Source organism: Terrapene carolina, unplaced genomic scaffold (assembly GCF_002925995.2).
Source record: "Terrapene carolina triunguis isolate 2854851 unplaced genomic scaffold, T_m_triunguis-2.0 Scaffold88, whole genome shotgun sequence".
NCBI lineage: Eukaryota > Metazoa > Chordata > Testudines > Emydidae > Terrapene > Terrapene triunguis.
The window spans coordinates 32,915,292-32,929,186 of record NW_020664439.1 but is presented as its reverse complement, the minus strand read 5'-3'; the positions used below and the strand labels follow the sequence as shown (position 1 = coordinate 32,929,186).

General features: G+C 41.5%; 1 protein-coding gene across 2 annotated transcripts in view; it reads left to right on the top strand.

The window, feature by feature from the left end:
* BCHE (butyrylcholinesterase) overlaps nt 1–13,895 on the top strand; it is a 60,923-nt gene that overhangs the window by 26,821 nt on the left and 20,207 nt on the right. The window contains exon 3 of one of the 2 annotated variants that reach the window (XM_024195594.2): nt 6,864–7,030. The exons of the other annotated variant lie outside the window; for it this stretch is intronic. Within the exon in view, the coding sequence (XP_024051362.2) occupies nt 6,864–7,030 (167 nt within the window). The remainder of the gene's footprint in view (nt 1–6,863; nt 7,031–13,895) is intronic. 2 annotated transcript variants of the gene reach the window in all.

Genomic DNA, 13,895 nt, shown 5'->3' with positions numbered 1-13,895 from the left:
GCGCAGCATTTGTTTATCAACCCTTACTCAATGCTGAACCTAAACAGAGCAAACATTGCTAAAGATCATAGCCACTTTCATAGTTCTTACAGCCTTTGTAAAATCAACTATAGGGAATGTAAGAGAGACAGAAGTCATTCTTGCTTCCCATTGTCATGGTACCACACAGCAGAATAGGACCCATTGAACAACAGCCTGGTGTTGAGGAAATCATGAAAACTAGCAATAAAAAAGAAATTCACACTCACCTCCTCCCTTAAAGAAACTGTTTAAAGATCAGGGTCAAATTGGAACCATGGTCACTGTTGTTGTTATTATTATTATAGCACCATAGAAGCCTTGAACAATTACCCACCCAGTTTCATAGAATGGTAAGAAATGTGATAGTGACTGATTCAGGGCACAGATGAAGAGATAAGGAATTGGGCAGTGTTTCAGCATATGAGCCTATTAAAGAGGAATACTTGTATATTCTGCCCAGGTTCAACATATGAATGGAGAAGTTTCTCCTTACTATTTTATTACATACACACGTAAACACATGCACAAATCCAAACAGCTGTGTGTATAAGCTATGGAAATCTATTTTACTACGTGCTACTACCAGTGCTGCTTCCATATGAGGAGAGATTAATAAGACTGGGACTTCCCAGCTTGGAAAAGAGACGACTAAGGGGAGGATATGATAGAGGTCTATAAAATCATGACTGGTGTGGAGAAAAGTAAATAATGAAGTGTTATTTACTCCTTCTCATAACACAAGAACTAGGAGTCACCAAATGAAATTAATAGGCATCAAGTTTAAAACAAACAAAAGGAAGCATTTATTCATGCAATACACAGTTAACCTGTGGAACCCTTTGCAAGAGGATGTTGTGAAGGCCAAGACTGTAACAGGGTTCAAAAAAGAACTAGATAAGTTCATGGAGGAGAGGTCCATCAATGGCTATTAGCCAGGATGGGCAGGGATGCAAAACCATGCTCTGAAGAGTCCCTAGCCTCTGTTTGCCAGAAGCTGGCAATGGGCCACAGGGGTAGATAACTTGATTACCTGTTCTGTTCATTCCCTTTGGGGCACCTAGCATTGGCCACTGTCAAAAGACAGGATACTGGGCTAGATGGACCATTGGTCTGACCCAGAATGGCTGTTCTTATGTTCTTAAGCTAAAGGATAACTAAACACTTCTAAGTCATTTTCAGCTGTATCTTCCCCTAGGAAATTTGTAAAATTGAGCATAAAAAACTTTCTTCTGGAGCATTTCAGCATCCAACAGGATATTTGTGTTGGGGAATGGTAAAAGGACAAAGCAGAAAGCCAACTGAAGCTCTTTCACTGAAATTAAGTGCACTAATTTACAGGTCTTGGAGAATTCATTACTTGAATGCTAGTAAAAAAAATGAAATGAGTTGTTGCAAAATGATGACCATACTGTGTTCATCACATTTTAGATTAAGCTGTGTCTAATTCGATGTGAGATTGATAAATCATCCATAAAAGTAATGCTGAGGAGATATTAATAAAAATGTAATGAATACTTATATTGTGTTTTCAAATAGTATCAGTCATATTATTGAGAAAAATAAGGTAATGGAAATATATTTCTTATGATTAATAAAGCTCTGTGTGCAAGGATGTCACAATTTCCATATTAACTACGTTAATTTTGTTCTACTAAAGAAGTTGCTAATATTAAAACCAGTTGGGAATTTTTGCCAAAACTTTTTTTTTTAATGCTGATTCATCAAAACTGAAACTTTTTGCAGAAACATGGCTGTTTTGATGAAACTTTCATTGGGAAGGTTTCTCAAATCCAGGATGGAATTTTTGGTCAAAATCACAGAGAGAGTGTGGTTAGAGCTCTTCCTTGGGATGTGGGAGATTTTGGTTCAAGTCCCTGCCCTGAATCAGGAAGAGCAGGTACTTAAACCTTGACCTCCCACATCCCATGCAATGGCCTAACCATGGAGTATTGGCTATTAGTTCTTCCTCTCCAAAAATTCTGAAAGATGTCCTGTTTGGTTCCAAGTAGAATGAAAACCAATTCTGAAACCTCAGAATTTGTTGCAAAAAGGAATTCTTATTTTTTGGCTAGGCCTACTACATATGAGCATGGAATATACAGAAATTATCAATGAACAACCCCTGTTAAAATTGTATAGCTTTCTAAAAGTTCCCTCTGTAAGCCAAATCTGCCATGTTTTATGATGCATGAACCCTGAGGGGCAAATTTTGCTGCCAATTAACGGATATATAATGTCCAAAGGGTCAGATTCTGATCTCAGTTACACTGATGTAATTCTAGTCTAGCTCCTGTGACTTCAATATAGCTATTCTGCTATTAGTCCAGTGAGACTGAGATTAAAATCAAGCCCACAGACTTCAGTGGGATCACGTATATGTTCAAAGGCAGAATAGGGCCTGTATGTGTACTCTATATATGAAATATGGGAATGTGACTTTAATACAATCTAGCTTTGCCCTGATGTTTGCACACATTGTGTGAGGTGGACACAACATGTTGATGAGATTTTGGCTCTATTTTTGTCTGAAACTGATCCTACTAAGTTGGCTGAGACACCTGAATTACTTGGCTCCAGTCATGCAACTCAAAATGGAGATCAAATCTAAAGAACAGTTTCCCTTTCATCAATGTAATGTTGAGGAGACCAGGAAATAAGTTTGGCTGCCTCATGTTTAAGGACTTATCATCATGAAACATATAAGTGTCCATGAATGACAGGATGCTGTGCCACAGTCAGAACCCGGAGAAGCTCTGCATGGTTTCAGAACATTTTCTTAGACAAAAAGATGTAATGGAAAATAGAATAATAGAAATTTAGGGCTGGAAGGGACCTCAAGAAGACATCTAGTCAGCCCTCTGGGCTAAGGCAGGACCATGTACACCTAGACCATCCCTGACAGGTGTTTGTCTAACCTGTTCTTAAAAATCTCTAGTGATGGGGATTCCACAACCTCCTTTGGCCACCTATTGCATGCTTAAATGTCCTTATTGTTAGAAAGTTTTTCCTAATATCTAACCTAAATCTCCCTTGCTGCAGATTAAGGCCATTACTTCTTGTCCTATTTAAAGTGGGCATGGAGAACGATTGATCATCTTCCTCTTTATAACACATATTTGAAGACTGTTACTAAGTCTCCCCTCAATCTTCTTCTCAAGACTGAATATGCTCAGTTTTTTTAACCTTTCCTCATAGGTCAGGTTTTCAAACCTTTCCTCATTTTTCATGCTGTCCTCTGGACTCTCTCCAGTTAGTCCACATCTTTCTTAAAGTGTGGTGCCCAGAACTGGACACAGTACCCCAGCTTATGCCTCACCAGTGTTGAATAGAATGGGACAATTACCTACCATACCTTACGTACAATACTGCAATTAATACACCCCAGAATGATTTAGCCTTTTTTGCCACTGCATCACATTGTTGACTCATATTCAACCTCTGATTCACTACACCCCCGCATATCTTTTTCTGACTAGTCAGTTATTCCCCATTTTGTAGTTGTGCATTTGATTTTTAATTCCTAAGCATAGTACTTTGCACTTGTCTTTACTGAATGTCATTTTGTTGAATTCAAACCAATTCTCCAATTTCTCAAGGTTGTTTTGAATTCTTATCCTGTACTCCAAAGTGCTGGCAGCCCCTCCCGGCTTGGTGTCATCCACACATTTTATAAGAATATTCTCCATTCCATTATCCAAGCCATTAATTAAAATATTTTATAGTACCAGACCCAGGACTGACCCCTGCAGGTGCTCACTAGATATGCCCCCCTAGACTGACAACAAACCATTGATAACTACTCTTTGAGTATGGTCTTTAAACCAGTTTTACACACACCTTATAGTATTTTCATCTAGGTCACATTTCTCTAGTTTTCTTATGAGAATGTCATGTCAAAAGCCTTACTAAAATCAAGATTTATCACATTTACAGTTTCTCCCCTAGCCAAAAGTCAGTAACCCTGTCCAAAAAAAAATTAGGTTGGTCTGGCATGATTTGTTCTGCACTGCCTGGCCTCCAGGTGCTCCGGAGCTTGGGGGACTGGGGCCACACTGCCCAGTCTCCTAGCACTCCAGGCCTTGGGGGGCTGGAGGCGCTTGCCTGGGATGGGGGGCAGCGGTTGCAGTGGGGGGGCTCTGGGCTCCGGCAGGGGACCTGGAAGGGGTGGGGTTTCTGGCAGAAGGAGTGCGCATTGGGGGCTAGTCTCCCAGAGCCTGCGGTTCACCTGCCGCCCATGAGCATAGGAGTGGTTTCTCCCTTCCTTTGCTCATTAGTATGTGGGCAAACTGTGGAGTTTCCTGGGGAAGACACATCTGGAATTTCTCAGGAATTGGTGTTGACTAGGGAGTGGGAGTTTTGGGAAGATGGTGAAGAGGAGACTTTGGAGATAGGCAGCCATTGAAACTGGAGTCAGGTTTCCACGGATCACGATGAGTCCTACACAGAAAATTTTCAGCAGGACCAGGCTCTCACCAGTTACATGGATCTCTGCTTCCACAAGGGAGCAGAGTTCAGGCTGTGCATGCAACCTCATTTTTGTCATTGCTTGGCACTTGAGTTCTTCCCCATGCAATCATAACATTATCTTAATACAGTTAATTTGTATTTGTATTAACTCCATAAACCATGGAATTTCCCAGATTATATTGGGAGTTACAATGCTCATGGCAACATTATTAACAAGAAGGAATGAAACATAGGTGTGATGTGTGCAGATAGATTACAAACCTAAACAATTGTTACAAATTTAAAAATTATTATAATCCTGTGGTCTCTTTGTATTGTTGTATCTGGGAACTGTTTTTTAATTTCTGGAAGTTTTCGGTAAGAAGGGAGATACAGTACATTTCTAGTTAAGATGGTAAGTGCTCTAGCAATGTAGAGAGAATGTTATAATAAGCATGTTCTGGTATGGCAATATACTGTATTAATCTGATCATGTTTTCAATTATTTTTAGTAAAGTATATCTGCATTCATAGGCATAAACCTCCTTATTATCTGTAAATTACAATTTGGAATGTCATGATTTATTTTATAGCATAAAGGCTATTAAATGAATACTGACAGCACTATTAGTGCTCTGATTTTGAACTGAAGTACAAGTCAGCTCTGTTTAAATCATTGTTTTCAGAAGCCACAAATAAATGTGCAGTTAAAAGGGTTCCATAAGTTAATAAGAGCGGAATTAGTAAAGAAGTGAGCAAGTTAGGAACATAGAAATTGCCATGCCAGATCAGATTAATGGATCTTTTAGTCTAATTTCCTGTCTCCACCAGTGGCTAGTACCCGATGCTTTAAAATAAAGCAAAACATTAGAGATGGGCCAATAACTAGGTTCATTCAGAATATAGAGAATAGGCCTGATGTTCTAGCAATATTTAGATAATTGAATATGATTATTACTTATCCTCCAACCACCCCATCCCCATCACTGGTAAGTAGATCCCATCTGAATCCCATACCCTTTGGGATTCTCTTCTTATTTTTGTCCTCTGAAAGAGGTCACTTATGGCCTGAGCCATGTACTCCTCTTATTTACTTTTCCATGTTGAATGCCACTCCTCCTCCTCAACAGCTATTCAGGAAGCTGCATGTGGTTGGAATTGCCCTCAGACCATGAAAAAGACTTCTGATGTGGAGGCAGGAGACTGTCCTGTGTACATAATGCATCAGCAGGACGGGAAAGGCTACTGTCCAGTGTTTCACCATTGTACTAACTACCTGAGGTGAAGACACTTCAGACTCCTAGGCAGCAGTCTCCAGCAAGGAAAGCAAAAGTGTTTTCCTTCTTTAAGCTCTGAAGTAGGATGTTTAATTACCCTTTTTTCCACCCTGTCTAAGCTTCCATAGCCTTGCCATTTAATAGTCACAAATCATCCAGTCTTTATATAAATCATACTCTATCTCAAAGGCCTCCTGCACCAATAAATGATTTTAAGACTTCCTCTCTTCTACAACTTAAACCAACTTCTTTTTCATCAAGTCCTATCTGTTCCCACACAATAAAACTCACCCCTCTCTGGAAAAAAATGGATAAAAATCTTTATGGCCCTAAAACCATATCCCTGTCTTAAATTCAGTTTATCTCTTGGGCCTATTATAATATTTACCACCACTACAACTAATAATAATCATGGTCCTGTTCCTGTTGGAAGCTAATCACATCCTACTAGATGCTCAGCACCCTTTAATTCTCATTGCTTTCATAATGAGTTGTGATTCAGTGTGCTCAGTAACACAGTGCGGGTATTTAGCACATTGTAGTTAAGGGCCTTTTCTTCTAATACAAAAGACATTATCTTCTTCTCTTGGACCTTGCTTTAACCACGGTGGACTCCAGTCACTTTATTTACACAGATGTAAACCTTTATTTGTAGACCCTTCATAGCTACCTGAACAATGCAATCCAATGGACTCATATTAGAATTAGACGTTAGCATTTAAATTAAAATATATGTAATGCAAGCTCCTAACTTTACTGTTTTGGGGTCATCTGTAACAGATTGTATCTTCTATCAGACTTTCTGGGTTCAACATATGCAATTTATGTAGGTTGGTTTTATTAACTTCATTTTTCCTTTAGGATAAGAAAAAAACAAAAACTAATCTGAATATATTTAGTTTGACTTTTGTTAATTAACCTTAGTGATACGAAAAAATTAAAGTTTTACTGTTTTGGGTGGTGGTTTTATTTCTATCATGTACAAAAGGTGCTCCAATAATTCCAAACTAACATACTGATGTCTGAAATAAAATAACTTGTCAATAGTATAATTTTATTCTATTGATGTGCACAGGTAATTTCCCATGAGAAATGAAATATTTCTCTTTAATCATTTAGAACTCCAAATGGGACTCAGATTAATGGAACCAGATGGCCAATCTTCACTACCACTGAACAAAAATACTTAACATTAAACACTGAAGCTTCAAAGATATATACAAAATTACGTGCCCACCAGTGTCGATTCTGGAATGTATTTTTTCCCAAAGTCCTGGAAATGACAGGTAAACATTTGGTAAATATGAGAGTATACTGCTCAATACAAGCACACTTTCCTGATAGTAGCACTGTGTTTCAATTTGAATCTCAAAGCTTATATTTGAAAAGGTTATTTCAATGGAATCAAATCCTGATGTCTTTTCTCAGGCAAACTCTCATTCACTTCAGCAGGAGTTTGCCTTGTTACTCTTCAGTGTGTTATGCAACCCCAAATGGGTCTGATACACAGAGAGCAGATATGTCTGCTTCCAGCTGAGGGGCTTTTGTTGAAACTGTAGTGCAGCAGGCTGTTAATGCTGGAGGTACCAAGTTCAGTCCCCAATGATGACCATGATGGCCAAAAATGGGAGCTTGTCTGGGATTAGAACTGCCAAGGGCTGCAGCTGCTTAGGATGAGTTTTCTTTACCCTTTGTACCTAATCCACTGAGGCTGTGAGTTTGCTGCTGCTGCCAGCTGTGGGATTTGGTTCTTTAGGACCAAGCTGTAGAGGCTTGTGATTTATTTCTGGAGTTCCAGGGCTCAAATCTCTGGTGACAACCATGCAGTTGTTATATAAAGACTGTGTAAAAAGAATGGAGAGACCTCAGGGTTTGGCCAGTGCAAAATACCACTGGATTTTAATTAAGATTGTCTGCATAGTGCTTTTGCAGTGTTTGTCTAAATCACTTTTAATAACTTTTTATTAGTGATGGATAATTGTCACAAGGTTTGGAGTTATGGTTTCAGTGAGGCTTGGAGTTTGGGTTTAATCATGAAAACTGAAAACTTGGAAACTTTGCTATGCTATCCAAATCCATTCAGACTTCAATAACTGGCTAGATATCTCTTGAAAACTGATTTTCCTGTCAGGGTTCTGGTATCTTGCATTTTAGTGAGCCAATGGTACCGATCAGGGTTGTGTGCCTCTGGATATTTTTCAGGAACAGTCTTTATAAAAATGTTTTTGGAGTTCCAACCCTCATCTAAGCCTAGAAGGAAAGAAGTGTGTGAAAATAAAATTAGGTTTTGGAAAGGTTAAGTGATAATTTCACATCCTTCCATAAAGTTCAGTTTAAGGTTGATTCTAGAAGTTGGCTCTAGAAGTGGGTAAGTGTTCATGGTGGCAAAAGTTTGTTTTTGTTCTGTTTTTCTGAAATGGTTAATTCATTCCCATTTTGTGCCCTTTGGTCTATTACAGTTCTGATTGAGCTCCTACTGAAATCATTATTACTTTTCCCATTTACTTCAAAGGGAGCGTGATCAGACCAATATTTTTATTCTTGATTGAGATCATATCACTGCAGTTTACTGGATTTGAAATCACAGAATCTAAAGGGATAGGACTGGATCATGGGAATGGTCTCAGATTGTCTGTTGAAACCATTTGCTTTAATCTATTCTGATCTATTTAGGTTCTTAGACTATGCCATATTATCTGAGTGCAATATTCCCATTCACTTCAATAGAAATTGGTTGGGCTCATCAGTATGTTGTAGGTGATGCTCAGTAGCTCTCAGCATCAGACCTCATTTTATTAAATAAAAAAAGGGAAAGGAAGCAGCATTTGTAACCAATTCAATGCATTATTTGCTGTTTGGGTGACGCTTTGCTGTGTCTCTTTCACGACACCCTGCCATTTGGTGACTACGTGGGAGATTTTACAAAATAGCAAGTATATTTTTTGTGTGCGAATTTGGGTCATTTTCAGGCAAGAAGTGGGTATTTCAGATCTACACAGAGTTGGTTTAATCTGCGTTTTGATCATCAGGCATTACTCATAAAAATGATAATTGTATACTCCATCTGTTTGGATGATGTTATTGATATATGAATGTACTGTGTATACCAAATGTTCTGTGACACGATTTATATCAACACACATGCTTCAGCATCTCTTGGCAGGCCAGCAGAGTTGCCTTTCATGGCCTTGGGCAGGGAAGGATTACAAACCATCTTTCGCAATCTGCCTAGAGAAATGAAAGTATGTTTCTTGATATACCATAAATCATTTCTTTTCATCCCTAATGAAGGGTTAAAATCCATGTGCATTTTATATAACAACCTGGTATATGGATTGTGCCAGCTCTTTTCCAGACCCAAAGTCCAGAGTTTGGTTAAGAGACCAGAGGCCTAGCTAATAGTGATCAGCTAAGAGAAAGCAGAATAAACAAGACAACATTGCTTTTGCTAAGATATGCTTGGTCAGTAAAAATGCCAGATGTTGAGGCAATAACTGAATAATTATGTTTCATCCAATGTTTCAAATTGAACAAAGGATCCCTGTTCCTATTGTGTTTCTCCTCAAGGGAAAACAGTCTTCCCACAGATCCAACCTTGAGTTTATGAAAATTGGCACATGTCACTATAATGATATGGCATCCTTCCACCTCCCTTCCAAGGGACCAGTGCCCTGTCTTAAGACATAAAGGAGACAATCTCTATTTCCATATGCTTTCACTGTTTCTTTGCTTTAACCCCTAGGAATGTATCTGTTGGACAATCAAAGGAGTTGCTCCGTTCCTATGGACCCCAAATCAGAATTCAACATATATATTTTATACTAATAACATTTTAACAAAGTATTAATTAAATGTTAACTTGCTAACTTGAGACCATGGGCGGAGACATTGTGTAACCTTTTAACCATTGGCTATGTGCTATCTTGTCTTGCTGCAAAATCTATCCCGGGGTGTGGAACTGCTTACCCCGTCACCTTCCCCCGCCCATGGAAAATCTATATATTCTATTGTAATCAATTGATTGACAGTGTCTCTGAGCCTAATAAGCCAGGTGACACTTCGCCAGCGCTGTGTGTAATAAACCCCTATGTTTTGACCTCTACACGGTGTGGATTTATGTCCTTCAGTTTGGGGGCTCGTCAGGGATACGAGTTTGTGAACTGGCTGAGGATCTGAGACTGAAATCCAAAAGAGGTGAGTATGTTTACTTTACCACCTCATTAGGCCAGGGATAGAAGTCTCTCATCCCCTTTCAGACACATCTTGTTTCCTTTTTAATTTGTGTGAAGGACCTTAGACACGTGTAGTCCAAGCAGAGGGGTTGAATAAGGGTACCACTTGGGAGGGAAGACTTGTGCAAGAGGATCATGTACTGTTTAAACAACTAAGGGGTGTGTTACGGAGGACTTGGATAACCCACCAGCAAGCGATTGGCCGTGAGTTAAGCCCAGGATTGGCTGGGTACGCAAGCGGTAGGCAGTGCAAACTGGTGGTCCATTTCCTCATTGCACGTAACATTGCAAGTCCTAGGGGAGTGCCCCCCCCCCCCAGGCATGTGACGTACATGCTTTCGAATAGCACAAAGTCTCCAACCAATAAGTCCGGCATGTGTGTGTAACTGAAGACACGCACGGTATTAAGAGTGGGGAGACGTCCTCATGAAATTCAAGGGTGTGGAGAGTTGAAACCATACCATAAAAAGGGGGAAAAGTAACTCCTCATAAAGGCTGACAAGCATTTAGCAGGGGAAGACGCAAGTTCCCTTCAAGGTCAGCAGCCGGGGTGACGAAAAACCCATGGCGTCAAAAGGAGAGGTAATAATCAGTCCTCGAGAGTACTTGGAATATAAACATGTCAAAACTCGGCAGGCAGCAGCTAAAAAAGCAAACTACTCTGCTGCCGGACCAGAGGCAGATCTGGTTACTTGGTGGAATCATCAGAGAAGTGACAAAACAGACAAAGCGGTAATAGTTTTATTGAATATTCTTAACATAAAGGAGAAAGAAATTGCAACGTTAAGATCTCAAAACCAGGCTCTGAGAGATAAGAGCCTATGTTCTGAAATATGTAACTGTCTGGAAATTGGAAAAGATCCCACAGAAAAAGAATCATCATGTCTGGGACACACCTCCAGATTGGGAGGGGGAGAGCAAACTCCTGGCATTTGCCAGCCCACCGCTCCGCCGATTAACTATCTGTGGAAAAACTCAGCAGCACAAAGCAGAGGGGAGGAATCAGAACCCCCTCCATACATTTCTTCGAATGACAGGCCAAATTAAAGCACCCACAGAGATAATAAAGGAGCATCACAAGCATTAATTGCCCCAGGGGAGCAAGTACAGCGTATGGCTCCAATCAAAACACAGTTAAGGAGGTTCAGAAACGTTAATGCGGAGGGTGAGCCAGTAAGGGGACTTAGAACAGAAACAACTGAAATTTACCGTCCCTTCACCCGCAGGAAAAACAGGAACTACTGTCTGATTTACCCGAACTCAAGTGTGATAACAAGAATACTGAGTTCTGGGACAAGCTGGATGGCCTGACAGAAATACATGGCCTCCATAGGAAGGACGTTCACATCCTGGTCAAGTGCAAGTGCCCCAGGGATGTGTGGGAGAATCTAGTGTGACAAAGTTCCTCCTATATCTTCGTGGGTCCTGCGCTTATTGGCGGATTTTCTTGCCTCAGAGATTCACCATGTGGGTTGGGGAACAGCCCAGAGACCTTCCCCTCTGGAAGAACCCACAGTCCAGGTCAATTGGGAGGTTTGGGGGGAACCCGGGCCCGCCCTCTACTCCGGGTTCCAGCCCAGAGTTGGAAATAACAGCTGCATGACAGCTACAACTCCCTGGGCTACTTCCCCATGGCCTCCTCCAAACACCTTCCTTATTCTCACCACAGGACCTTCCTCCTGGTGTCTGATAATGCTTGTGCTCCTCAGTCCTCCAGCAGCACACCCTCTCCCTCTCACTCTCAGCTCCTTGCGCCTCTTGCTCCCAGCTCCTCACACTCCCACCACAAACTGAAGTGAGCTCCTTTTAAAACCCAGGTGCCCTGATTAGCCTGCCTTAATTGATTCTAGCAGCTTCTTCTTAATTGGCTCCAGGTGTTCTAATTAGCCTGCCTGCCTTAACTGGTTCTAGCAGGTTCCTGATTACTCTAGTGCAGCCCCTGCTCTGGTCACTCAGGGAACAGAAAACTACTCATCCAGTGACCAGTATATTTGCCCTCTACCAGAGTCCTGTACCCCACTGCTCTGGGTCTGTCACACTAGATAATAAATGGAAGACAGGGCGCTGGGCTGAAGATCGTAACCCCAACCCAGCGGGAGGGGATCAGGCTGAAGAACCAGCAGGAATCCCAAACCCAGATGCAGGCACTGTAACAGAATTCAGGAATGCACTATCTGTTGTTCTAGGAGCCCAGACCACTAACTGGGGGGCTCTGCAGTCTGTGGTTCAGCAGAAGGGGGAGTCTGCCATGTCCTATGCTAAAAAGAAATGGAATGCATTCCGAGCTTATTCAGGTCTGGAGAATATAACATCCCGAGACCATGATGTATTCCTTCAAATCCTAAAGGAGGGGCTGTCTTCAACTCACCAAGCAGGCCTGGCATTAAGCATCTCAGTGGGAGAGACGTACTCAGCAGTAATGAAGTGAGCCACAGAAGTAAAAAACAGAAAAAGAGGAAGGTAGCAGCAACCACACCCTCCGAGGAAATTGTAGCGATTCATGCAGTCAGAACCACTACCTGCTTCACATGCAATAAGCCTGAACATCTGGCACGTGACTGTAAAAATAAAAATACAATCAAAACATGCAGTAATTGTAAAAGGAGCTTGGGGGAGTAATCAACCTCAGAGCTAGCTGCATTGAATGGGCCAAAGGGTCCAAACAGGAAAGATCATCTCAAAATATAGCCATAATTGCCAGGAATAAAGTAATAATACCAGAGTGGGGGGAAGTCCAGTAGAAACCCTGTGTTCCCTTCACCCTGAAGTGTGGGCAACAGATAAACAAGATTGTGGGCTAGTAAATATGAAGCCTATATCTGTAGAAGGACCAACTCACAAAGCCCACAGGCAGTACCCAATTAAACTGGAAGCCTTAGAGGCAGTTAAAGATATAGTCACTAATTTGGAATTCAGAGGGGTGATTAGAAAAACCACCTCCACAACTAATTCCCCAATTTGGCCCGTCAGGAAGCCAGACGGGACCTGGAGGTTAATTATAGACTACACCCACCTTAACCGGGTGACTCCAAAGGCACATCCTATTGTGGCAAGCCCTGTCACGATTCTTAATTTGCTAACACCAGGACATTTAATATTCTCAGTCCTGGACGTAGCTAATGGATTTTGGAGTATTCCCCTTGCAAAGGAGAGCCAGGAGAAATTTGCATTTACAGTAGGAGACCAGCAGTACACTTGGACCCGAGTACCTCAGGGGTTCCATAATTCTCCCTCCGTATTCCACAGGACAATGGCAGAAGTAATAGCACAAGTGCCTTTGGAAGGGGATACTGTGATACTGCAGTATGTAGATGATTTGCTAATTGCCAGTTCAAATGAAAAGGACCATTTAAAAACCCTAAACAGACTGTTCATGTATCTTCGCGAGGCAGGATTTAAATTAAGCCCGAAGAAAGCCCAATTGCAACAGCAGCAAGTTTTATACCTAGGGCATAACATACCACAGGGAGAAAAGGCACTCACAATAGACAGAAAGCAAGCAATTCGAGGGTTAAAGAAACCACCGACAGTTAAGGAAGTCCTAAAGGTCCTGGGACTCCTTAATTTCTGTAGAACCTATATACCGGAGTACTCAGAGATGGTGGAACCAATTCAGAACCTCACTAGAGGGGGAAAGCCTGCAAATGAGTTAGTAATATGGGGCACAGAGCAAGAGGAGGCATTTATAAAAATAAAACAGGCTTTAGCCTCCGCCCCCAGCCTGGGCTTACCCGATATGGGAAAGCTGTTCCACCTTTACTGTAGCCATAGCGGGACCCAGTATTCTGCTGTACTAACTCAGCTTCCAGGGCCGGCTCCAGGCACCAGCCCACCAAGCATGTGCTTGGGGCGGCACCTGGAGGGGGCGGCGCAGCGGGGCCCCGGCCGGGCTCGCCGCCCTCCCCCCGGCGCTCTGGCC